The sequence below is a fragment of the Ornithodoros turicata genome, chromosome 1 (assembly GCF_037126465.1).
Source record: "Ornithodoros turicata isolate Travis chromosome 1, ASM3712646v1, whole genome shotgun sequence".
Classification (NCBI taxonomy): domain Eukaryota; kingdom Metazoa; phylum Arthropoda; class Arachnida; order Ixodida; family Argasidae; genus Ornithodoros; species Ornithodoros turicata.
Window position 1 is genome coordinate 177,892,536 of NC_088201.1, and position 25,597 is coordinate 177,918,132.

Here is a 25,597-nt window from a genome sequence, read left to right on the forward strand (position 1 = left end):
CTGTAAGAATGGAAGCAACGGGTAGGCAAGAACACTAACTTCAGGGTCATCATAATTTGGAATATCAAAACTTTGGCGCAGTACGCCAACAGCACTCAGAACGCTGTCTGGCCACTCTTCCTTTTTATTTATTTTTTTTTTTTTCGTTTTGACCCTTGTACCATCTGGTAGCTGTACCTATTGATGATTCGACAAATGGCCGCTTATGATGGCAGTGGCGTCACTTGACCACACGGAAAGCTGATCAGTCCGTTGACACTAAACAGACATAAAGGTTGAGGCTTGGATCCCCGCGGATATCTCGAACAAAACACTTGTTACAGCAGAAAGACAGTCATGTGTCCGAAACATTCCGACAGGAAGACTATTAAATACACACATGTGCTGTATAATATGTATATATGTAATATGCGATGTTATGCGCTATATAAAAACAAATGAAAATCGATGTGAAATAATATATATATTGACTGTTAACGCTACATACTTATGTTGCACGCTGGCTATGTGAGGGGATAGAAATAATAATAATGTTTTACTGCTGCTCAAGAACAGCTACAGGGCCATAGTATTGGGGCACACAACATCAGTCACATTGTTAATATAATACCGTACAATGCGTACAATACAATACAAAAAAAACGACAAGAGACAAACCATGTTGCAATATAGCAGAATAAATACAAAAAATAATACCGAAAAATAATTCCGATATTCGGCAACGAGATCTCTACGGATAGGTGTAGCCTAGAGGAGGGCACGGCAGCGGAAAAATAGCGTCATAGTGTTCACGTTACTTTGGTATCGCGTTACTTTTAGAAATTTGTCCTACTCCTAGTAGTACGCTATTTTATGGTGGAGTCGCGTGTAGCGGTGTTCCGTTACTTCGTTTGGGCAGCAAGTGCAACACTTGGGGAGGAATGCGTGTTTAACCAAAAAAAAATGCGCTTTGACAACAGGCCGGTTGCCGAACAGAAAGCGAGAGAGGGAAACAATAACCTAACCTACACCCGAATGCATTAGTCTAGACGGAGTCAAAAATAATACCCGATTAGACTGATTCGTCTAATTAGCCAATGCCATTATTCATAGTTTCGGCAGAGCATTTAGAAAAAAATGTGGAACGCTTCACGATTTTGCGTGTCATCCTTGCGCAGGGGCCATGCTAATCTTCTCTGTATCGTTCCAATTTTAGTATATGTACTTTGGAAGTACGAGGGAATGGCATCCCGAACAGTTATTTATACTGGGGAGAACCACGTGATTCAAACGCGACGGTGTCGTTAGACTATATTGATAATTAGCAGGCTTTAAATGAAGACAGAGCTCCATGTAGTGAATGGATCACATTTATTTGAGTACGGTATCCCTGTTTTCTACTTAAGTGTTACGTATTCGTGAAGTTCAGTGTGGAAACCGTTCTCTTTCAGGCTCTAATGAATACCAGTGTGCCGTAAAGCACACTTCCCAACGAAGCAGCTGCGTAATGCGGAGGGCATGCCTGACGCTTGGTCGCTGTTGTTGCCCAAACGTGGACGAACTGGAGGCTCACACAAAAGAAAACTGCTCATCTTGCACCAAAATCAGCTCTTATCTTTGGGAACGCTAGGCAGCTGTGATTAATGTGTTCTTTGTTGCGGAATGCTCCGACGAACTTGGGATGATTGAAATAATTTGTTGATATACGAGTCGTTTGCGTATTGCCCAGATGTGAGAATATAACAAGATTATGACTCGCCGGTTATTTGCTTGCGTGTTTGTTTGTTTGTGTGTGTGTGTGTGTTAGCGCCGCGAAGCAACATCTCGATGCAAAGGAAAGGTTTTGGTTTCGTATTCATGCCGTGTATCGCTATCATAGTTACCAAATCATGACATGAGTTTGTCTATTTGGGAATTCTCCCCACTCACCATCTCAAAATAAAGTTGTTGCTGCTGCTATTGTTTGGCAATATAATACGACGCGTGTCTGGGAGGGGGGCAGCCGGCGGGTTTTCCCGAAAAATAGGCTGAACCAGGATGCGTGATTAGAGTGGTGTTAGCAATGGCTCCAAGCCCGGAGTGTTCATATTTTCCACGCATGCCAGGGAGGGACGGGTCAACGCGAGAAGTGATTGGAACTGTGAAAAGAAAAGATATCGCGGATAGCGCAGGCTTTTCGTGTTTACTGCGTGTTGGGGGGGGGGGGGGGGGGGGCTGTTGCAAAATTTCGTCAGTTATCCTTAGCCCGACCATGCGCTGAAGTGATTGGAACTGTGAAAATATGATATCGCTAATAGCGCACGGTGTTCATGTTTAATGTGTGTGTTGATGTGTCGGACAGATTGCTACCATTCCAATGCACACGTGAGGCAGTGTAGACAGGGGGGTGTAAGCTTTGGCGATGCATCAATTCTTGTGGTGCATGTTACTGGCCTGTTTAGCTCTTTTCTGTAAAGAAAACAGCGTGTTAATAATGACTTCTCTGCTACTCTCAGTATGGCGGCAAGTGGATTGCGTTACGACTGATATAGTGCAAGAAAATTTCATTGAATTATCGAAATCGCCCCACCGCGCACGTTAACCTTGGACACACTGCTAGGAGTACGTCTGATTGTTCCTTTCTTTCCCAGGTATTTTCATATGGAAGCCTATCAAAAGGCCGAAAATCATAACGCCGAACTATCATAAGGCCGAAAGTCAAAAGGCCGAAAAATCAGAACGCCGAACTATCATAAGGCCGAAAGCCAAAAGGCCGAAAAATAATAAGGGCAAGCAATGAGAAGGCCGAAAGTCAAAAGGCCGAAAATCAGAACACCGAACCGAACACCGAAATAAAACGGCCAAAGAAACAGAAGACCTAGTGTAAGCATCCCTGTGAATGACCACTGAAAGGGAATTGCTCTTTGCTTGCTGTACGAACAGATGGCATCCCGAACAGTTATTTATAGTGTGCTGAGCCACGCGATTCCAACGCGACGGTGTCGCTAGAGTAGATTGATAATTAGCAGGCTCTAAATTCAGAAACAACTGTCATCTAGTAAATGCATTACATTTAGTTGAATGTCGTACCCCTGTTTTCTACTTAAGTATTACATATTTGCCAAGCGCGGAAAAAGTTGTCTTCCAGGTTCTAATGAATACCAGTGTGCCGTAAAGCAGACTTCCCAACGAAGCAGCTGCGTAATGCGGAGGGCATTCCTTACTTGGTCGCTTGTTGTACAAACGTGGACGAACAGAAGGCTTACGCAGAAAAAAACTGCTTATCTCCCACCAAAATCAGCTCTTATCTGAGAGAACGCTAGGGGGCTGTGACTAATGTGTTGTTTGTTACTGAATGCTTCGACGAACTTGGAATGCTTATAATAACTTGTCGATTTGTGTGTTGTCGAGATTGCCATATAGATTACTAGATTATGACTCTCCAGTTGTTGTCCAGTCTTAAGGCAGATTCAAGCCTTACATAAAGGGAGCCTTTAAACATCCTTTAAAATCCTTTAGACATCTTCTGCAACATGACAACTGCAACATTCCACATATGGGTAACGTTATGACGACATTTAGGCAATGTTGGCAAGAGGTTGGCGGAGGTATTTGTGCGCTATTTATTTCTTCCTTTTCATCTTCTTCTTTTTCTTTTTTTTTTCTGCGTCGGAACACAGATGCATGCTGACTGCAAGCACTTGTACGCCACAGGCAGCTGACTTGAGCTCTGCAAACCTGCGCTTCACTTACTGAGGCGGGGCTAGGGGAGACCGCTTAGGTGTCCCGTATGGATATAGAGGATTTAAGAGAAATCTTTCCGGAACAGCACCGTAAGCGGTAGTGCCCCGACGACCTTGTTATCGGCCGCGCATCAAAGACACGGCCCACCCGGGAGCGGACCGCGTTATCCAGGGGCCCTTCTCCAAAATCTGAAGGCCCAGCTCACTTTCGCCCAGGGGCGGACCTAAGGGTCTGTCATGGGGGGGTGGGGCGGTCTTAAGGAAATTTCGTGCTCTGCGGCGCAGCATCGTCCAGGAGATAGGGTTTTTACATAGGGAACACGACCGTATGGGGGGGCGGTCACCCCCCCCCCTTAAAACCGCCCCTGCAGTTTTGCCTCCCTCCACCACGTACGCGATCACACAGCACAGCGATCACTTGAACGAAGCTTCGTTTTGTCCATTGTGTCGCTTGGAACGACAGACAGTGAGGTCACGTTGCAAGCACCACATTTGCTGACGTAATCAGCACACTTTTACAAAGAAGAAACGTTTGTTCTTGCCGAACAATCATTCCGTCACCTTGAGAGCAATAAAAAATGCATTCTTTTTTCTTATTAGTCCGTTGCATGGATAGTAATTTAATCAACGATGAAAGATGAAAGTCACTGAAAAGGTTAGCCAGCTGTAGGGATCGAACCCACATCTTCTGGATTGCCGGTCCAGGGCTCTACCAATTGAGCTAAGCTAACACGCCTCTCCAGCGACTTTCGGGGTGCGTCATCTGAAGGGACGACAAACCAGCCACTCACTCTCACTCACCCTCCTTTCACTCTTACATTTTTGCTCACTCATACACACATTCATATGACGGAAATCGACGCAAGCGGCACCTGTTGAACAAGAGATAAACTGATGTTCTGAGGCTGGAACAACATAGAAGGGACAGATACAAACAAAGCCTCAAATTGCCTAAGAAATCAACGATGAAAGAAAAGATGAGTGAAAGGAGGGTGAGTGAGAGTGAGTGGCTGGTTTGTCGTCCCTTCAGATGACGCACCCCGAAAGTCGCTGGAGAGGCGTGTTAGCTTAGCTCAATCTGTACGTACTTGTAAAATCGTATGTACAAATTCAAAAGGTCTTCAGTTTCCTCTTTACACGTTTTGTAATGGCCCACGGCGTTGCGACCGTGTGACGTACCTGTAGTTGTGTGCACTTGTGTGTTTTGTTAATAAAAGGTGGAAAAGAAATAAAAAAGTTAGCTTAGCTCAATTGGTAGAGCCCTGGACCGGCAATCCAGAAGATGTGGGTTCGATCCCTACAGCTGGCTAACCTTTTCAGTGACTTTCATCTTTCATCGTTGATTTCTTAGGCAATTTGAGGCTTTGTTTGTATCTGTCCCTTCTATGTTGTTCCAGCCTCAGAACATCAGTTTATCTCTTGTTCAACAGGTGCCGCTTGCGTCGATTTCCGTCGCATGAATGTGTGTATGAGTGAGCAAAAATGTAAGAGTGAAAGGAGGGTGAGTGAGAGTGAGTGGCTGGTTTGTCGTCCCTTCAGATGACGCACCCCGAAAGTCGCTGGAGAGGCGTGTTAGCTTAGCTCAATTGGTAGAGCCCTGGACCGGCAATCCAGAAGATGTGGGTTCGATCCCTACAGCTGGCTAACCTTTTCAGTGACTTTCATCTTCCATCGTTGATTTCTTAGGCAATTTGAGGCTTTGTTTGTATCTGTCCCTCCTATGTTGTTCCAGCCTCAGAACATCAGTTTATCTCTTGTTCAACAGGTGCCGCTTGCGTCGATTTCCGTCATATGAATGTGTGTATGAGTGAGCAAAAATATAAGAGTGAAAGGAGGGTGAGTGAGAGTGGCTGGTTTGTCGTCCCTTCAGATGACGCACCCCGAAAGTCGCTGGAGAGGCGTGTTAGCTTAGCTCAATTGGTAGAGCCCTGGACCGGCAATCCAGAAGATGTGGGTTCGATCCCTACAGCTGGCTAACCTTTTCAGTGACTTTCATCTTTCATCGTTGATTTCTTAGGCAATTTGAGGCTTTGTTTGTATCTGTCCCTTCTATGTTGTTCCAGCCTCAGAACATCAGTTTATCTCTTGTTCAACAGGTGCCGCTTGCGTCGATTTCCGTCATATGAATGTGTGTATGAGTGAGCAAAAATATAAGAGTGAAAGGAGGGTGAGTGAGAGTGAGTGGCTGGTTTGTCGTCCCTTCAGATGACGCACCCCGAAAGTCGCTGGAGAGGCGTGTTAGCTTAGCCTGGACCGGCAATCCAGAAGATGTGGGTTCGATCCCTACAGCTGGCTAACCTTTTCAGTGACTTTCATCTTTCATCGTTGATTTCTTAGGCAATTTGAGGCTTTGTTTGTATCTGTCCCTTCTATGTTGTTCCAGCCTCAGAACATCAGTTTATCTCTAGTAATTTAATGTTGCTCTTCTCTTCTGTCCTCCTCAAGAGGTACAAAGCGGCAAAGCGGATGTGGCGACGACGACGTGGACGACAGATGTGGCCTTGCTGCCACGCGCTACGGCGCTGGCACGTCAGCCCTATCGGCAACGCCCTGGATTGGAGCCACAGGACACGTCCGGCTCTGGGGGATATTGCACCGAACAGACATCACTCCTGAGCATCACCAGCAACGTGCTTCGTTAGCGGTCTCAGTACGTCGCTGTCCTTTCGCCCTGACACCGCACATGCGTCAGTTTGGCTCGCTTCGGTGGCAATTTCCTTGCGGCCTACGTCCTTTTGCCAACTGAGAGTTTTCTTCGGGATCAACAGTTCTTACAGGCATTCCATTCCATCATGCGCACACGCGTTACAGCCGCTGACAGATCTGCTGCCCCAGGAAGCTAGCGCTGCTTCCGTCGAGGTGAAGCGAGCCTTAGCGGAAGCCCCAGTGCTGATGTTATCGAAGCACAGCGTCCACACCAACGTTATGGTCGATACTCAGGACATTTCTGTGGTGGTCGGACAATCAATTGAAGCAACTCGCATTTTCTCGCAGAAGCTTTCGCCACAGCGGACTCGCTACAGCACTTTGTGAGCTTCTAGCGGCCTATCTCGCCACACGCCACCTTCGCTACTTTTTTCCAAGGCCGGCCATTTCATTTCCTCACGGATCACAAGCAGCTCACTTTCGACCTTCCATCCAAAGGCGCCGATCAGAGCCGTCGCGAGGAGGCGAGTCTCCGCCTGGGGCAGGGCAAACTGAAGCGCCCCCCTCCACTTCCCTCAGAAGCCTTGTAAACAAAAAGAAAATTCACACTGCCGAGAAGGTAAATTCAAATTCTCTTCATTCCTACTTTATACTGTCCAGCCAACCTGCCAGGGCTTGCCGTTCGGCGCCCTCACTGGTGAGGGCGGCTGCCCCTCTGGCACCCCCGTCGCTACAACTCTGGAGCCGATGCATACACACCCAGAAAAGCACGGCAACTCGCTTTCATTAGCGAATTTACCGTCGGCACTTGCGACGTCAAGGGCGCGGACAGCCCATTTCATGATGCGCTTGTTGTCAATGCTATGCAGCTCGCTTCCTCATATGTACATTGTTTACTTCCGAATGGCTGAGGTGCGAGTCTGATTATGAACTTCGCCAGCTCCGAACCTCTTCCACGTCCCTTCTTTTGGAGTCCCGTCCCTTGGTTCCCATCCTGCAAGTTGCTCTGATACTTCAACTGAAGGACAAAGACCTCTCGTTTCACCGTCCTTCAGGCACATTTTCGGCAACCTTCATTCTCTCGCCTACCCTGGAATACGCATGTCTCATCATCACCACATGCTTCCTGTGACCGGATTGGGCCCGCTGGTGTCCTATCTGCAGGCGTGTCAAGGTGCATCGGCCCACCAAAAAGACTTCCCCGCTTGTAAAAATTGCTCTTTCTTTGGTTTGAATATGTGGCCTCACCCAAACAGGTAAGGCCTTCCAAAAATTGCCTATAGGCTCATTGTAATGTCCCCCTCCACGGTAATCTTTAGTAAAAGGCGAAAGATTAATACGCGGAGTTGAAGGGAGACCTGAGCATAAAATACAAAACGTCGCGAAAACGTGTCTTTTGGACGGACGATTACACTCATAACGATGTTTTCCACGCAAACTACAATGTTACGCCTTGTCTTTGTAATAAAATTCGTAAGGGAAGAAAACAATTTGTCGAGAGGTGCGTAGGTTTCACGTTTTCCATTAGAAGCACACTATTTTTGAGGAGATTCCATGTGCGTTTACGATCTGCCGACTGACTCGTCAGACTGCATGCGCACGGGACAACGGTACGTACGATATTCCTCACAGATGGCGCCACGAGTTACTGGTCGGCTCGGTCGGCCCTTTATGTTTGAACATCCGTGTCGAACATAATATAGGTAATATAGCTAACATAATATTTATAGCTAGCTAACAGTCATATAACTGACGCAAATACAAGACGCACGGAACAGTCGAAGCGAACATGAAGTGTGCTTATAACTGACGCAAACATATATGCTGAGTGAGGGTATGAAGAGCACCTAAAGCAAACACCCAGAGTTGATACAGCTATACAGTCGAATAGTTATATATAAACGAACTGGATACATACACAGGAGCAGCGAAAGCTTAACGAGAACTAACAGCTGCCCGATGCCACTTCGCGTGATACCCGAGAGATCCCATTCAGCGCACCTCGAACAAGCGTTCCAACTACCACATTTGGAAGCGACGTGGGTAGTTTCTTCCATGGCAGGTTGCACATCACAGTTGTGGAGTCAGTAAAGTTTCCGCTGAGACTATTCACCGCCCACAAGCTGCAAGACGCCCAACACCAGTAACCGAAAGTACAGCCAGCGACACAAATGCGCAGTGAATCCAGTGAATCTCCTCTGCTGCTCGCCAGTACTGTGGCGCCATCTCGTTGCGTTTGAACGTATCATGCACGGGTGCGCGGAAAATTTAATTCTCTTTTGTGCTCTTGTGGCGAGGTCGCTTTTGGGTTTGCAATGTAATCGGAAACTCAGTCTTCGTTTCTTCTGGAACAGCAGTACGAAAATATATCGGAAACGCAACAAGATATAGCCACAGCCGTTGCACTCCACACGTACTGCCGATTTTGTTTTAAAATGTCTGTGCCGTAAGTGGAGCACTTCTACCACGACAGAATTACTTTAGCTTACACCGTTTGCCCGAACGCGATCTAGTTATTTCCCCACATTCAATATGTCACACTGCATGCAGGTGAGGCGGGAAAAAAAAAAGAGAAAGAAAAAATCGTGATATTCTGGAATCATCGTATGCATTCTTGCTTGGTCCTTGGTGGCGGTACACAGTCGATTAAATTCCAAAGAATTGATTGTTTACAGTGTTTGACATGTTTAGGGAAAAGTTACATGACGTTGTAAGAGAAGCCGTCGTGCGACTGTAAGAATGGAAGCAACGGGTAGGCAAGAACACGAACTTCAGGGTCATCATAACTTGGAAGATCAAAACTTTGGCGCAGTACGCCAACAGCACTCAGAACGCTGTCTGGCCACTCTTCCCTTTTTTTTTTTTTTTTTTTTCTCTCGTTTTGACCCTTGTACCATCTGGTAGCTGTACCTATTGCTGATTCGACAAATGGCCGCTTATGATGGCAGTGGCGTCACCTGGCCACACGGAAAACTGATCAGTCCGTTGACACTAAACAGACATAAAGGTTGAGGCTTGCATTCCCGCGGATATCTCGAACAAAACACTTGTTACAGCAGAAAGGCAGTCTTGTGTCCGAAACATTCCGACAGGAAGACTATTAAATACACACATGTGCTGTGTAATATGTATATATGTAATACATGCGCGATGTATGCGCTATATAAAAACAAATGAAAATCGATGTGAAATAATATATATATTGACTGTTAACGCTACATACTTATGTTGCACGCTGGCTATGTGATGGGATAGAAATAGTAATAATAATAATAATGTTGTACTGCTGCTCAAGAACAGCTACACGGCCATAGTATTGGGGCACAGTAAAAACTCGAACTCGATGTTGTTGTTGTCCGTTCTTCTCGTCACGAGTGGCGGGGGACGGATGGGCGATGATGATGTGCACGAAGTGACCAAATCCTTCTCCGCCGCTCCGAGTTCGATGAAGGGATGATTCGAAATCTGCTCGGTAGGCACTGATTAAAGCCCGACTCAGATGACGGTGATACGGGCTTTATTCACTGGAGACTATGGTACATAGGGATATTTACAAGATTTACACACTGGACTTGATGTTACATGTTCCGAATTCCGGCTCCCAGTGCTCTCTCCGTCGCTGCGGCCGCTTAAAAGGGTGACAGATAGGGCCACCACCCCCGCTGAAGGCTTCCAATCGGGCGGCCTGGGTTCAAAGGGTTACAACTCGTGGTTGGCCCAGTTTAAATACTTGTCCAGACCTGAACCGCCCGATTGCACACTCTCTCCACGCGATTTACGACCAACGTTTCGAGGTGTCAACCCGTGCACGACCTAACTTCGGTCAGTGCATGTCTCCGGCGCCAGAACCCAGATTTATGGCCGTCGCGACGGATCGAGTTGCCTGGAGGACCCCAGCTCCCCTGCACCTGCAACGATGCCACTCCCTTTCCCTTTCCCCACTGACATTACCAGTCGGGTCAACCTTCGTCGCAGGCTCGTTAGGAAAATGGGCAAACATCCCCCAACAACACCAGACGTGGGCGGATGATGCCAGATGTTACAATTTGGGCAAATATAACATACTTCTCTCATACAAATTCTCATAATGGTCATGCAAACACAACTCAATCCTTTACACCTCCCATCTCAAGAATGTGACAGGGCGCTTCGTCCTGTCACAGTCCGCTCGCAAAAGGATTGCCCGTACATACAGTCACATATGCACTAACAACCATAGATTGAAAAGTTACCCGTCAAAAAGAACTCGTTACAAGTTAAGTTACCGTGTGCAAAATGTAACTAAGTTAATAACGAAGTTCTTCAGCCTGAAATGTAACTCGCAGTTACGGAGTTACTTAAAAAAAAGAACGAGTTCCTTCCAAGTTGCTTCGGACACAAAATAGCATTACGCAGGTGGGGATGACGCCGAGGTGCAACGCGCGTGAGAAGTAGAGTTAGACCTTAAGTTGCCTGCGGAGGAGTGCAACACGCTTAGATCGTTTTCGTTTATGCCCAACAATAGACCTCTCCCTGTTTGTAAACAAATGACGTCGTAGTGTTTGACAGCGCCACAAATTTGGTAGAATTGACCTACGCTCGAAGCTAGAGGTGAACAAGGTCGCGCCCGAAAGCCGCGGTCTTGAGGGGATTACGATATGGTTCCTTAAAGGGGCGCGACCCTCGGTTTTTCTTTTCTTTCAATGGGAGGCAGCGAAGAAGTGCCCGTTCGTGGAACCCAGCCCTCTCCTTCCGATTTGTTTCGGTTACAGTCTGTCTACCAATGCCTTGATGACGTTTCTCTGGTAGAGGTCTATTCGAACGCTTTGCATCTTACTCCCTGTGGGCGCACAATGGTTCAGCTTCATTTCAATGGCAGCGGTTCTTACTTCCTGAATAAAATACTGTCATTGATTGAATATCACGTTTTATGACAAAAAATGCCATCAAGGAACCGGAGAGAAAGCAAGAAAATATGTGGGCGTGAGTGAAAAGCGAGTTAAAAGTAACTTGGAACTTAACTTAACTTACTTTGGCAAAGTTACCTGAAAAAGGAACGAGTTCCTCTGAAAGTTACCACGGCGCAAAAGTATCGAGTTAAGTTACAAGTTACCAATAAAAGGAACTTAGTTACAGTAACGAGATACTTGTAACGAGTTACCTCGAACTCTGCTAACAACACATACATCGCACTATGTATCGTATAGCATTGCACTAAACCATAAAAACAACAAACAAACAGAAACCAAAGAAAACCAGGCGCAACTGAGGAGATCATTGGCATCAACTCAGGGCCCAAATGGTGTACGTGAATTTCCACCCTACGCTAACCTGGAAAGTGCGTCTGCATTAGCGTGCTTGCCTCCCTCTCTGTGAACAACGGTAACGTTGTATCGTTGGAGCGCGAGAGCCCACCTGGTGAGTTTCGCACCATGCGGGGTAGTTGTCGTTAGGTATGCGAGTGGGTTGTGGTCTGACACCACATGTACCCTAGCCCCAAAGAGCCAATGGTCAAACTTCCCTAGGCTCCAGATGACGGCAAAAGCCTCTCTTTCGATGGTTGCCCACCTCGATTGCGTTTCCGTGAAACGATGGCTGGCAAATGCGACAGGTCGTTCCTCGCCGTCGTCACCCATCTGCGAAAGGCAGGCACCGGCTGCTACAGCCGATGCATCCGTTAACAGCCAGTAAGGTTTGCTGGGAGAAGGCGTGGCCAGCCCTACGGCGTCGCACAACCGCTGTTTTAGAGTTTGGAATGCCCTTTCCGCTTCCTCCGACCACGGGACACGAGTCGGCACCTTTTTCCCGGTCAGTTTTGTGAGTGGTTCTGCTATCGCCGCGTAGTTCGGCACGTATGCCCTGTAATAGCCGCAGAGCCCCAGTACGCTTCGAAGTTGACGCTTTGTCTCGGGTCGCTTCAACTGTTGAATAGCCGCAATTTTGTCAGGATCCGGCGCGTGCACTCCAGATCCGACCACGTGTCCCAAGTACTTAATGCTACTTTGCGCTATTTGACACTTCCCCAGGTTAGCCGTCAAACCCGCACTTCGCAAAACGCCGAGAACCGTCCTCAGGTGCTCCAGGTGCTCCGCCCATGTGCTCGAGAATATGGCGATATCGTCCAAATACGCGCACGCGTAGTCCTGGTGCGACGTGAGGAGCGTGTTCATTACCCTTTGAAACGTTGCCGCCGCATTTTTCAGTCCAAAGGGCATAACCCGCCAAGCAAACTGACCGAAATGTGTCACGAAAGCTGTCATTTCCTGGCTGTTAGGTGCCATCGGTATCTGCCAATAACCCCGTTTGAGGTCTACGAGGGTTATGAATCTCGCGCGGCCTACTCTGAATATCAGCTCCTGCTGATGTGCCATGGGAAAGCCGTCGTCAACGGTTCCTGCGTTTAACTGACGGTAGTCTACGCATAATCGAATTGCGCCGTCCTTTTTTGCTACGCACACGACGGGGTGAGCAAAAGGACTGTTCGTGGGATATATTAAGCCCTGTTCAAGTAGCCCACTCACTTGCTTCTCTACTTCCCCCCGCAACATCTCCGGCACGCGATAGGCGTGCCGTTTTGTCGGCGCGTGCCCCTCTCTGAGAACTATTTGATGCTCTCCCACCTTGGCTATACCAGGAATTGCCACGAAAAGCGTTCGAAAAGATTCAATGATGCCGCGGATTTCCCGGGCCTGGCCTCTAGTCAGGTGCTGAACTGCAGCCTCAGGCAAGGCGTCACTCACGTTGTCCGCAAGCGCAGGTGCATGCTCAACAACGCCAAAATCCTCGTCGCTCTGGAACACCACCCCCACGTGTCCCAGGCGGGCGTGATATTGCCTGAGGTGGTTCGCGTGTACTGTTTTCCGTTTACCGTCAGTTCCCAGAACTACGTAGGAATTCTGACGGTGTCCAGCCACGACCGTGTAAGGCCCCCTCCATTTGGGAAATAACTTCCCTTGCCTGTCTACCTCGAAAATGAGAACCTGGTCCCCAGGGTTAAAGCTTTTCAGTTTCGCCCGTCTATTGTACTGTGCGGCATAAGTCTCTTGATTTTTCGATGCCGTTAGACCCGCCACATCCGCAGCCAGCTGCAACTGCTGCCTTAAGCGCTCCATGTACTTCGCTGGCGCCTCCCTAAGTGTGTTGGGGATGTCAACTTCCCCCGACCACGTGTTCTTTAGGATGCCCATAGGGCCCACCGGCTTACGGCCGTATAGAAGCTCAAACGGCGACACACCTGTGGTGTCGTGCGGCACCTCGCGATATGCCCACAGAAGGAACGGCACGTGTTGGTCCCAATTTCGCGGGTCACTTTGCACAACATGGAAAAGCATCTTTTTAAAAACGCGATTCCATCTTTCTACGGAGCCGTTACTCTCCGGGTGCTCCACTGTAGAGAAACGCGGAGCAGAGCCAATTCTTAGCAAGAATTCTTTCGTAAGTGACGAAGTAAAGTTGCTCCCGTTGTCACTACACACTACCTCTGGCACCCCAGTTCTCGCGAAGATTTTGAGCAGAGCGTCACACGTCTTACGCGCGGTAAAAGTGGTCATACAGACAACCTCAGGCCACCTGGTGTGCAGGTCTGTCACGCACAGCGCGTACCTGTGCCCACGCGCAGACTTCGGCTCGATCGGGCCAATGATGTCCACATTCACCGCTTGGAACGGATACGCAGGTCGCGTTAACGGCGCTATTGGGACCCTATCGGTGACCCTCCTGTCCGATATTAGCTGGCAGCTGTTACACGTGCGGCAGTATTCCCTAACGTCACGGTCTAAGCCCGGCCAATAGAAGTTTGCCTTGACCCGCGCCAAAGTTTTACGTAACCCCAAATGTCCTCCCCATGGGGAGTCGTGCGCCAAAAGGAGCACTTCGTTACGGCTGGACTGCGGGAGCACAAGTTGTCGAACCATTCGTCCTCGTATTTTTTCTCGGTGATACAGCGCGCCGTCTATCACCTCGAACCCATGAGTCCCGTTTTTCGCGCGTCCCCATTCCTCCGAAAGTGAACGGTCTTCACGCTGCGACGTTCTGAACTCCGCACATTCCGATGTACGTGACTGCTCACCTACCGCGTCCGCCACCACTGAAGGGGCCTCGTCGCTACTCGTCGACTCAACCTCTACCTCGAAACACGACCTCTCGTCTGTCGAACCGCCTTCCTCGATGTCTACCGACATTACTCCCTCGGGGATGACCCGGGCACCTGACGTGAGAAGTTCGTACGCCTCACCCGATAGCAGGCAGTCTGTTCCTGTCGCCAACTCTTCCGTAAAGGCACACAGAACGTATACTGATTTCGCGATGCCGTTCCCTGCGCCTTCCTCACAGAGGGCAAGACGCAGCGTCCCAAGACTAGCTCTCACTTTTTCCCCGAAAGCCGACACCAAAGTCACACTTCCCGTTGCTTCGGCGCACTCCCTTGGGAACAAGCTGGCACGCATAACGGTCACCTGCGCTCCCGTATCCACAATGGCTCTGACAGTTGTGCCGTCGCTGCAGAGGTCGACCATCTGCAGAACGGACACCTGGTCTACCCCGACCGTAAGTGCACAATTGGCCTTGCACTCTAACCTCTCATCCGACGCGGCACCACCCACGGGGGCCTCAGCCGGGGCCACCGCCACCGATACCCTCGCGACGGTTGCCGCGACCTCGCCGCGCCTGTGCTCAACCTGTTTCCGCGGACAACTCCGTGCAAAATGCGGGCCGCCACACCTGAAACACCGTAGGCCACTCTGGTTTGGCTTTTTGCCTTCCAGCTCTCTTTTGTGCGGCTTTTCATGTGTCTCCCTCGCGCTGACATTGCTTGTCGCGCCCCCCTGTGATTGCGTCTGCCCGGCGCTGCCGGACTGCGAACCACGGGCTTTGATCCCGGCGCCGATACCCTTCGCCTCCTCGAAAGCGTCAACCATTTCCGCGATACTTGCAGGCCCTGCCCAGCTGCTACCCTCCTGTACTTTAACATACTCGTACGCCGCTGGACTGATAGTGGTTTTTAACTGGTCTGCCGCTATCAGCTCGATCAGTTCATCGAAGGAATCTACTTCGCGTGACCTGACGTAGTAGGAAAGGTAACTTTTAACGCGGGATGCAAAGTGAGACCATCCCTCGTCTCTCCCCTTAGTCGCTCCGAGGAACTGCTTTCGATATTCCCCGGGCGCCAGCCTTAACTCTTTCAATACCGCGTCCTTGACGGCATCATAACTGTCCAGCTCTTCTGTGGACAATTTTGAGTACAGATGCTTCACGCGCCTCGTCACCAGAGGAAGAATCAAGTGGCTTTGTATATTTGCGGGCACACTGTATGATCGAAAGACCCCCTCAATCCCGTCAAACCACACTGGCACCTCCAAATCGGACGGTAAAGGCAAAAGAACACTTTTTAGCCTCTTAGCGTACCGCTCCAGAGCGTCCTCTCGTGTATCGGGTGACGGGGACGAACTCGGGGACAACCTCTCGCTATTACCTCGCGAAATCTCCAGCTCGATTCGCCGCGAGCGCGCGTTTTCGAGCTCTATTTCCAGCCTTAACCGCTCCAACGCGGGCTGTGAAATGCCGCCCTCCTCCGATACGCTATCCTCCCGCATATCTAGCGGCTGACTAGTCTCAATCGAAGTCATGTTAGCACCAACTAACACAGCCGTGTCTGCCGTATAGTGTCTTCCACTACGCGTGCGCATGCATAGAAATCCTATTACTTTAGGTATCCCTATCTGCACATTGGACCCTGAGGTGTATGCAAAAGACCTCCTACCTCGCCAATGGTCGTATCCGCTCTGGCTGCGACACTTCTTCTCGACCTGTCGACGGCTTCGCTTTAAAGCTCAATGTCTATGCTGCAACACAGACAGTTCGGCACTACAATGCTCCGGCGATGCTGCCGCTACGACGGTGCTTCGCCTTCCTGGGTCTCCTACACGCTGTAGTTCATCGCTGTTGCCTCGGGGCGCCGTTGGTGCAGTTGCATCCCTTGCCCACGCAGGGGGTCCCGTTGAACAACCTTCCGCGTCCAAACTTCCTTCGTGACCACACAATGGTCACCGCAACCTCCCTTCGGCTTCCTGCTTCTGTCCCGAAGCCCTTTCCCCAGCTCCTCAGCGATGAGCGTCCGCCGGCTTTGATGAATATCCCTCGGGCGCTTTCTTCCCGTTCCGAGTACCAAGTTCACCCAGTGACCACCCAAGAGCAGATCCTGTCGACTGCGCCAGTAAAAACTCGAACTCGATGTTGTTGTTGTCCGTTCTTCTCGTCACGAGTGGCGGGGGACGGATGGGCGATGATGATGTGCACGAAGTGACCAAATCCTTCTCCGCCGCTCCGAGTTCGATGAAGGGATGATTCGAAATCTGCTCGGTAGGCACTGATTAAAGCCCGACTCAGATGACGGTGATACGGGCTTTATTCACTGGAGACTATGGTACATAGGGATATTTACAAGATTTACACACTGGACTTGATGTTACATGTTCCGAATTCCGGCTCCCAGTGCTCTCTCCGTCGCTGCGGCCGCTTAAAAGGGTGACAGATAGGGCCACCACCCCCGCTGAAGGCTTCCAATCGGGCGGCCTGGGTTCAAAGGGTTACAACTCGTGGTTGGCCCAGTTTAAATACTTGTCCAGACCTGAACCGCCCGATTGCACACTCTCTCCACGCGATTTACGACCAACGTTTCGAGGTGTCAACCCGTGCACGACCTAACTTCGGTCAGTGCATGTCTCCGGCGCCAGAACCCAGATTTATGGCCGTCGCGACGGATCGAGTTGCCTGGAGGACCCCAGCTCCCCTGCACCTGCAACGATGCCACTCCCTTTCCCTTTCCCCACTGACATTACCAGTTGGGTCAACCTTCGTCGCAGGCTCGTTAGGAAAATGGGCAAACATCCCCCAACAACACCAGACGTGGGCGGATGATGCCAGATGTTACAATTTGGGCAAATATAACATACTTCTCTCATACAAATTTTCATAATGGTCATGCAAACACAACTCATTCCTTTACAGGCACTCAACATCAGTCACATTGTTAATATAATACCGTACAATGCATACAATACAATACAAAAAAAACGGCAAGAGACAAACCATGTTACAATATAGCAGAATAAATACAAAAAATCATACCGAAAAACAATTCCCATATTCGGCAACGAGATCTCTACGGATAAGTGTAGCCTAGAGGAGGGCACGGCAGCGGAAAAATAGCGTCATAGTGTACGTTACTTTGGTATCGCGTTACTTTTAGAAATTTGTAGCGACTGTTAGTAGTACGCTATTTTATGGTGGAGTCGCGTGTAGCGGTGTTCCGTTACTTCGTTTGGGCAGCAAGTGCAACACTTGGGGAGGAATGCGTGTTTAACCAAAAAAAAAAAAAAAATGCGCTTTGACAACAGGCCGGTTGCCGAACAGAAAGCGAGAGAGGGAAACAATAACCTAACCTACACCCGAATGCATTAGTCTAGACGGAGTCAAAAATAATACCCGATTGGACTGATTCGTCTAATTAGCCAATGCCATTATTCGTAGTTCCGGCAGAGCATTTAGAAAAAAATGTGGAACGCTTCACGATTTTGCGTGTCATCCTTGCGCAGGGGCCATGCTAATCTTCTCTGTATCGTTCCAATTTTAGTATATGTACTTTGGAAGTACGGTGGAATAGCATCCCGAACAGTTATTTATACCGGGGAGAACCACTTGATTCAAACGCGACGGTGTGGTTAGACTATATTGATAATTAACAGGCTTTAAATGAAGACAGAGCTCCATGTAGTGAATGGATCACATTTATTTGAGTATGGTATCCCTGTTTCCTACTTAAGTGTTACGTATTCGTGAAGTCCAGTGTTGAAAACGTTGTCTTTCAGGCTCTAATGAATACCAGTGTGCCGTAAAGCCCACTTCCCAACGAAGCAGCTGCGTAATGCGGAGGGCATGCCTGACGCTTGGTCGCTGTTGTTGCCCAAACGTGGACGAACTGGAGGCTCACACAGAAGAAATCTGCTTATCTTGCACTAAAATCAGCTCTTATCTTAGGGAACGCTATGCAGCTGTGATTAATGTGTTGTTTGTTGCGGAATGCTTCGACGAACTTGGGATGATTGAGATAATTTGTTGATATACGAGTCGTTTGCGTATTGCCCAGATGGGAGAATATGACAAGATTATGACTCGCCGGTTATTTGCTTGTTTGTTTGTGTGTGTGTGTGCGTTAGCGCCGCGAAGCAACATCTCGATGCAAAGAAAAGGTTTCGGTTTCGTATTCATGCCGTGTATCGCTATCATATTTACCAAATCATGACATGAGTTTGTCTATTTGGGAATTCTCCCCACTCACGATCTCAAAATAAAATTATTGCTGCTGCTATTGTTTGGCAATATAATACGTGTGCTTTCTGCTGTTGTATAGAATACGATTTAATTTATAAATGAAACACAGCGCTGCTGTTACAGCGTTGCACATCTTTCGCACCCATGGTGACAGGGCTGGACTACGAGGTGGACGTGGACGTCGCGCCTTCCGCTTTTTGTGGTTATGTGAGTTGTGAAGTATATTTTGTTCGAAGCGCTCACTGAAGCCGACGTTGTCGTCAACGTGCGACAGCTACAGGCATGTATGCAAATGTGTGACGTGTGTGTGTGATGATGGTGGGTGCTGAAGTTCTGAACTCGCCACACGCGACATGGGCGGATTTGTGTGCAGTACAGCGATGGCAAACTTGGAAGTCCGTACAGGATAATGAGAGCTCATTATTTCCTGACTTTATCTTACTGATTACGCAGTGGCTGCTTCGAGGTCGCATGCTGAGAAAGTGTCCCCGTGTCACGACATGTACGTGAGGTGCTTGACGAAGTGTTCTAGAGGTACCGACACCCATCTGTTTCCGCATCACATCTTTCGTGGCAGCGACAACATCGAAATGGATATTAGTGTTTTATTTATTTATTTAAGTACGTTACAAACCCCCACGGGGTATTACATAACGGAGTGTAGAGAAGCACATAAGAAAAGTACATTAGAAACGCATAACAAAAGTATTACAAAAGTGAAAAATGAAATATAAAGTTGATAAGGGAAGAAGACCACGGGAAGAGCATGATGAACCTGAAGCCCTGGATTTGAGGAAGGCGGCCTTAAAACCAGCAGGGTCGTGTGTACAAGCAACATTTTCTTGTTCATGTTTTCTTGAAGTACCACGTCTAGTGTAGGCCCGCCACTATATTTGAACCTTGAAGTCTAATAATGGAACGTAATGCAAGGTGCATCATAATCTGTTATCACTATGCGGTTCTCGGCTCCACAAATTCCTCTACAGACCATTTTTCGCGCCATTGTTTAACTACGAGTACCTATACCACATGCTAAAAAAAAAATCTGACAATCCAGACTGCGGAGAGACTTCCACATGGCACACACCGTAGTTTTTACTGATGTGTCATTCGTGAATGAACTGTTCAGACCGAACGACTCGCTTGCTTGAACTGAATTAACTCATTAACCAACGACTAGTCCAGTGCCCGTCGAGGTTCGATCACAGATTTCCCGCCCCTCTTCCATGGCGGAAGAAAAGCAGGACGAATGGATGGATGGATACTGTGTCTTTTCCCTTCAGAACTGGCGGTAGCTTGCGCCACCTAGCCTAGAATGAATCCCGGATCCCACACTACGGCAAAGGGAATTCCAGCTCCACCTCATGAACCGTTATGAACAATAGTCTGTTCTTTCCGCCTGAGCTCGTTTTTGCGGAACCTGAACCTGGATTGAAATTAAGGGGGGACGAGAGCAGTGCCCCCATTGTTTTTCTCTCCCCAAGCACACTGTACAGCTTCTGTCAATCTTAATAATAACACTGGAATCGATTCGGTCTCGTTTCCGAGCGCGATAGCAGCCACCATGAGAATGTTAAGTAAACAAAATCCTCGAGTTAAACTTGCGCAATAATTTTGTTGAATTAGGATTTCCTCATGAACCCAGGAGTTGCTGTAATCGCGCTCGGGAATAAGACATAATTTTTTTTTTCCAGTGTTGTTATTAACGTTGATGGGAGCTGTACATGCATGAAAAAGCAGTAAACGAGCAGGCCGTTCTGGTCTGAACTGATTGGCTCTGAATTAACTAGCGAACTGGACTGAACGAATGAACTGGATGAGTGCTTTGAACACGATTCATTCAGTCATTCATTCAACGTCAAACTAAGCAAATAACAGCGTTATGGACATTACATCATTGATGAAAGAGGTGTACTCTGCCACACGGAGGAAAGAAGAAATGGCAAGACTGCTCTGATATTGCACGCGTCCTCAAGCTCGCTTCATTTATTCTACAAGTTCAATGTTCATTTGTTGCGACATGCCTTCCTTTCGTTCATGTTTACTCTTGAGTTGTATGGTAGTAATTTACCGTTAATTTAACGTTTTCCAAATTAGGTGAGCTGGATGTGACGGGCAGCAGGCATTTTGCTGGCTTAGGAATCGTACGTTTCACCTGGGATTATCCTGACACGCCTTGCTCCGCCGTTTCGTAGCCTGCCAGGAGTGTTGATGTTTCGTGTGCTTCTGTCGCTTGCGTTGCTGTGTGTTTCAACTGTAACTAGCTCCATCTATCATGTTCTTCTGCTGTGGTTCAATTCGCTCATTCATTGTAAGGATTTGTGAGACTGCTCTCTAACATTACGCTGACTCTGCCAGTGCAAGCAATCTGCGGTTGTGTTATTGGAGTTGTGTTTTCCACGTTTAGTTCGCCTTCCTCGGGAATTCCATGTCGACGTATGGAGTTGTCGCCAATATTCTTGACATACAGGAAGGTGTTCTTGTACCGGCGTTACGTGGCCAGCATGTATAATACTGGCATGTATGGTGTCGACTCGCATCCCTCTCCAGCAATTGGAGCCGGTGGCGTCATCCTCTTGGATTTGTGTTGAGTCATGACGTGAACGATTTCGTTTCTTTTGCCTAAGCCATCACCAGAACGCTCGACATGACAGAGCCTTTTTAGTGCAGCAGTAATGAGCAGCCTTGCAGACAAAATCATTGTACTTTTGCTGAGAGCAAAAAAAAAATCGAGAAAAACATCACCGCTTGCTTAATTGTATAAAATTTTCTCTCCACTTCCAATGAAACATTTGACAAGTATTTCAATCTGTGCTGCTCTAATGCTAAGTTCTTTTTCGCCTCAAGGTAATCAAAGAATGCATGATGGTCTTCCCTATCTGCATTACGACCTCCACCATTATTGGATTTCTAATAAGCGCATCAATGGCTCTCATCTTTGCATGTGCCGCTCATCCCCATATGGAACCATGCACCGTAGTGTTAAGTTAGGGCTCCCCCCCCCCCCCCTGCTGTGAAGGATTTCTGACGACACTAATTGCCACAAAAAAACTGGTCTGTAGGGTAGTTTGTGGAGAAGAGCGCTGCATACTAATAACGGGTTATGATGCATCTTGCATAATTACATTGAGGTACGTAGACTTCAACATTCTATTTGAGTGGCGGGCGTAAGCTAGACAAGGTCCCTCCCAGACTTTTTCGTGAGTTCTTCTAGGCATATTATGACGTTTTACACGTGTTGTCATCCCATGATTAATACGTTGCATTTTTATGTGAAAACGTGTACTAATTTTGTGAGCCAATACTGTATGCCGTCTCTGCCCCTATTCAATTTTTTTTTACAATTTTATAACCAAATGTGTCTGAACAAAATATCAGACGATGCTGAATTTTAAACTTCTGTAGTTGGTGCACTGCGTTTTAATGTAAAAACGTGCGTTAATTATGCGAGCAATCGTGGCACTTTTAGTGCACGTGCTAGGAACCTGTCTCTGCTCTCATTGTTCTGTTTTTACAATTGCAGAAGTAGCAGCAAGTACCTGTATAATTTCGAAAATTTTAGATTATGTTGAGTTTTAAGCTTGAGTAATGAATGGACTGTATTTTCATGTGAAAATGTGTATGAATTATGTGAGTAAATTGGCACTTTTCTTAATGTACCACGAACTCATCTGTGTTCTCACTGTTCGATTTTCTACAATTTCAGAAGCAGCAGCGGGTGCTGGTATGCATCATATTAAAGATGAGCCCAAAGACATTGGCGATTCAGCATCTTCAGGTTGCAGCTCTTCAGATGCCGAGATCAACATCAGCACAACAACAGCTCAGCCTCCCGTCGACAACACTGTCCCAGTCACCGTAGATGTACGACCCATGGATTCCAAGCCTGGAGACTGTGCTCCACACCAGAGCCAGTCTCAAGAGCCAAGCGAATCATCAATCTCTGACCAGGAGAAGGACAGGATATACAAGTGTGATGTGTGTTCGGCTACGTGCATTGACGTGGAACACCTAGCTAACAAAGCGAACACATTCACCTGCGACACATGTCAACACAAACGGACAGACACAGACCTGATACCATACAAGTGCAATCTCTGTTCTGCAGAGTTCAGAAGCAGTGCGAACCTGCGGCACCACAAGCAGACGCACACGGGAGAGAAGCCATACAAGTGCGATCTGTGTCCTGCGCAGTTCTGCCACAGCCCGAGCCTGCGGAGCCACAAGCAGACCCACACGGGCGAGACGCCGTACAAATGCGACATCTGTTCTGCAGAGTTCAACCGTAGCAGAAACCTGCTGCGTCACAGGCTGATACACACGAGCGATAAGCCGTACAAGTGCAACCTCTGTCCAGCAGAGTTCATCCGCAGCACGGACCTTCAGCGTCATACGAACACGCACACGGGTGAGAAGCCGTACAAGTGTGACCTCTGCCCTGCGAGCTTCAGCCAGGGCATGCACCTGCAGCGTCACAAGCGGACACACACGGGCGAAAAGCCGTACAAGTGCGACGTCTGCCCCGCAGAGTTCGGCCACAGCGCGAACCTGGCACGTCACAAACAGACGCACACGGGAGAAAAGCCGTACAAGTGTCACCTCTGTCCTGCAGAGTTCAGGAGCAGCTCAAACCTGCAGTGCCATAAGCGGACACACACGGGGGAGAGGCCGTACAAGTGCGATACCTGCCACGCAAGGTTCAGCCGCAGCACAGACATGAAGCGTCACGCGCTGACGCACACTGGTGAAAAGCCGCACAAGTGCCATCTCTGTCCTGCAAAGTACAGCCGCAGTACAGACCTGCGGTGCCACTTGCAGATGCATGCAGTTGAGACGCCCTACAAGTGAGATATGTGCCCTGCAGACTTTGGCCACAACACATACCAGCAGCGTCCCCCACAAGCAGGCAGATACGGGTGAGAAGCAACATGAGGGCAGTTTCTGTTCAGCAGAGTTTGGCCACAGCAGGAACCATGCGGCATCACGTGCTGACCTCTACGTGGTCGAGCAGCCGTACAAGTGCGACGATCACTTTTTTTTTCATGGTTCAGCCAGATGGTGCATCTACAGCGTCACAAGCTGATACACGCTGGGGAGAAGAGCCTCTGTCCTGCGGAGTTATGCCGCAGCTGCACTGACATTCCGTGCACCAAGCACACGGACGAGAAGCCAAACAGGTGTGACCTCTATCCTGCAGAGTTTAGTCGCAGCGTGCACCTGCGGCATTACAAGCAGACGCATACGGGGTTCCACACTAATGGTAGTATCAGTCCTGCAGCATTGAACAGGAGAAAGTGCCCGTCGCGTCAAAAGCTGATCCAGACGAGCATCAACCCCATTCTGTTGCATGTCCTCAACCCGGAGACTGGAAGGAGCTCATGCTGAACCACATAGGGGAAAGGCTTTACAGATGCCACCTCATCACAGCTTTCACTGCTGTCGATTGCATCAAACTCGCATGAATAGACAGAGTTTGTTACTGTCTGTTAACGTGAAACTTGTTAGCTGTCTGGTGCCTGAATGATTACAGATTTGGATGGAAATGTGCGCTGCTTTGGACAGGCAGTGTGAGAGGCAGTGATTGATGGTTTCACCGCATATCAGAGTGTCAGACTGAAAATGTTGTGGAGTTGGGTTGAGACATAAAGTTCAGTTCTGATTTGGCTCTACATATTGGCTCTATGTGACATGTGTGTCGGTTAAAATTTGTTTGAAAAGAGTGTGAGAAAACTAAGCAAAAATGTGAAATAGAAACATGCCAACTCAAACCACAGATCAAAAGGGGAAAAAAAACAGACAATATTTTCTGGCTTTGCTTCACGGAGCTCTGCTGTGTAATGCAGTATGCAAATAGTGAGGTACAAAAAGGTACACCGCATCATTTTTTGTAACTAACCCACTCGCATTTGTACCCGTTGCCATCTACGCCTTCTCGAAACTCTCTTCGCATTGAACCCGCAGCAAAACAAGCCATACTGTGTTTTCTCAAAACAACCGATTCACTCATCTTCAGCGATCATCTCGACACAGAACATCACAGAACAACGACAAGCTTATTTTAATGATGATGACTGGGGTACCCCACCCTTGTGGGCAGTAACTTCTTAAATATAATAATGACAAAGAAGGATTCATTGAAACTTTGATTTAATATACCACAATGATCGTGAGCCTCTTAATTTTTGCAAATAGACGACTTAAGGAAATACAGAATAAAAATTCGTAACAAAGGAGCAGATCTCCAGACTGTTTCAGTACCTTCTCTGTCGGCTCATTGTTCGCGAAGTGTCAAGGTCAGCGAAAACGAAGCACGAAAGACAGTTCATTCCAATAATCTCCCAGGATGTAATGTGTATACAAGGAGCAGTGGGATTTTCTGAAATGGTCCATCTAAAGGGAGAGCCATGTCCGGAAACCCATCTAGGAAGCAGATCCCATTCTGTTCGACACCGGCCAACAGTCTACCAAAGTGCTTAGATATTAACGAATTTTAATATGAGCGCGGCCGCAGAAGCTCCAGTGTTATCAGTCCGTCAGCGGAAGAGTGTGGGGCGCAGAGGAGGAAAAAGGAGGGAGGAAAGTCCAGACGCCCTCTAACTCTAACAGCTGGGACATTCCTTTTCTCAAGAGTGTGCCATCATTGGCCGGTTACATGATCACGTTTTGTCGTTTTTAACAGGCGGGGAATTCTAGAATACCCTCAACATCCGTCGTCTGCTCTTGTCATGTATTCCGTCGAATAACAGTGAAGTTACACCAGTATTTCGCTAGGAACTTTCAGCACCGTGGTTAGTGGTCCGCCAGGAATTAAATGACACTAATTATTTAAATCGAGTGTAAGGGTTGCGACCGTCCCTTTAAGCTGCACATGGAAGGTTCCAGCAAAACTTGGCAGCTGATGTGTGGGCAGTATAATAATATAGCCCTCAGTCATGAACCACCAC

At 48.2% G+C, this 25,597-nt stretch overlaps 1 protein-coding gene and 3 non-coding genes across 6 annotated transcripts; 1 reads left to right on the plus strand and 3 right to left on the minus strand.

Moving 5' to 3' along the window:
- Window positions 1–1,112: 1,112 nt before the first annotated feature.
- LOC135379648 (U6 spliceosomal RNA) lies at window positions 1,113–1,215 on the minus strand. The gene has a single exon (XR_010419113.1). It is a non-coding gene; the product is annotated as a U6 spliceosomal RNA (small nuclear RNA).
- A 6,377-nt stretch (window positions 1,216–7,592) lies between these two features.
- LOC135379414 (U5 spliceosomal RNA) lies at window positions 7,593–7,713 on the minus strand. Its single transcript, XR_010418909.1, has one exon. It is a non-coding gene; the product is annotated as a U5 spliceosomal RNA (small nuclear RNA).
- Window positions 7,714–17,872: 10,159 nt separating this feature from the next.
- On the minus strand, window positions 17,873–17,975 carry LOC135379649 (U6 spliceosomal RNA). The gene has a single exon (XR_010419114.1). It is a non-coding gene; the product is annotated as a U6 spliceosomal RNA (small nuclear RNA).
- An 820-nt stretch (window positions 17,976–18,795) lies between these two features.
- Window positions 18,796–24,322, plus strand: LOC135373367 (zinc finger protein 239-like). 3 transcript variants are annotated; one of them, XM_064606586.1, is made up of 2 exons: window positions 18,796–18,933; window positions 22,360–24,322. In XM_064606586.1, the coding sequence occupies exon 2, from the start codon at window positions 22,380–22,382 to the stop codon at window positions 23,499–23,501; it is 1,122 nt and encodes a 373-aa protein (XP_064462656.1). In that variant the 5' UTR covers window positions 18,796–18,933; window positions 22,360–22,379; the 3' UTR covers window positions 23,502–24,322. The 3 variants fall into 3 exon arrangements, with proteins under 3 accessions (XP_064462656.1, XP_064462655.1, XP_064462659.1); XM_064606585.1 differs by lacking the exon at window positions 18,796–18,933 and adding an exon at window positions 18,967–19,187; XM_064606589.1 differs by lacking the exon at window positions 18,796–18,933 and adding an exon at window positions 18,968–19,155.
- The last annotated feature ends 1,275 nt before the right edge of the window (window positions 24,323–25,597 follow it).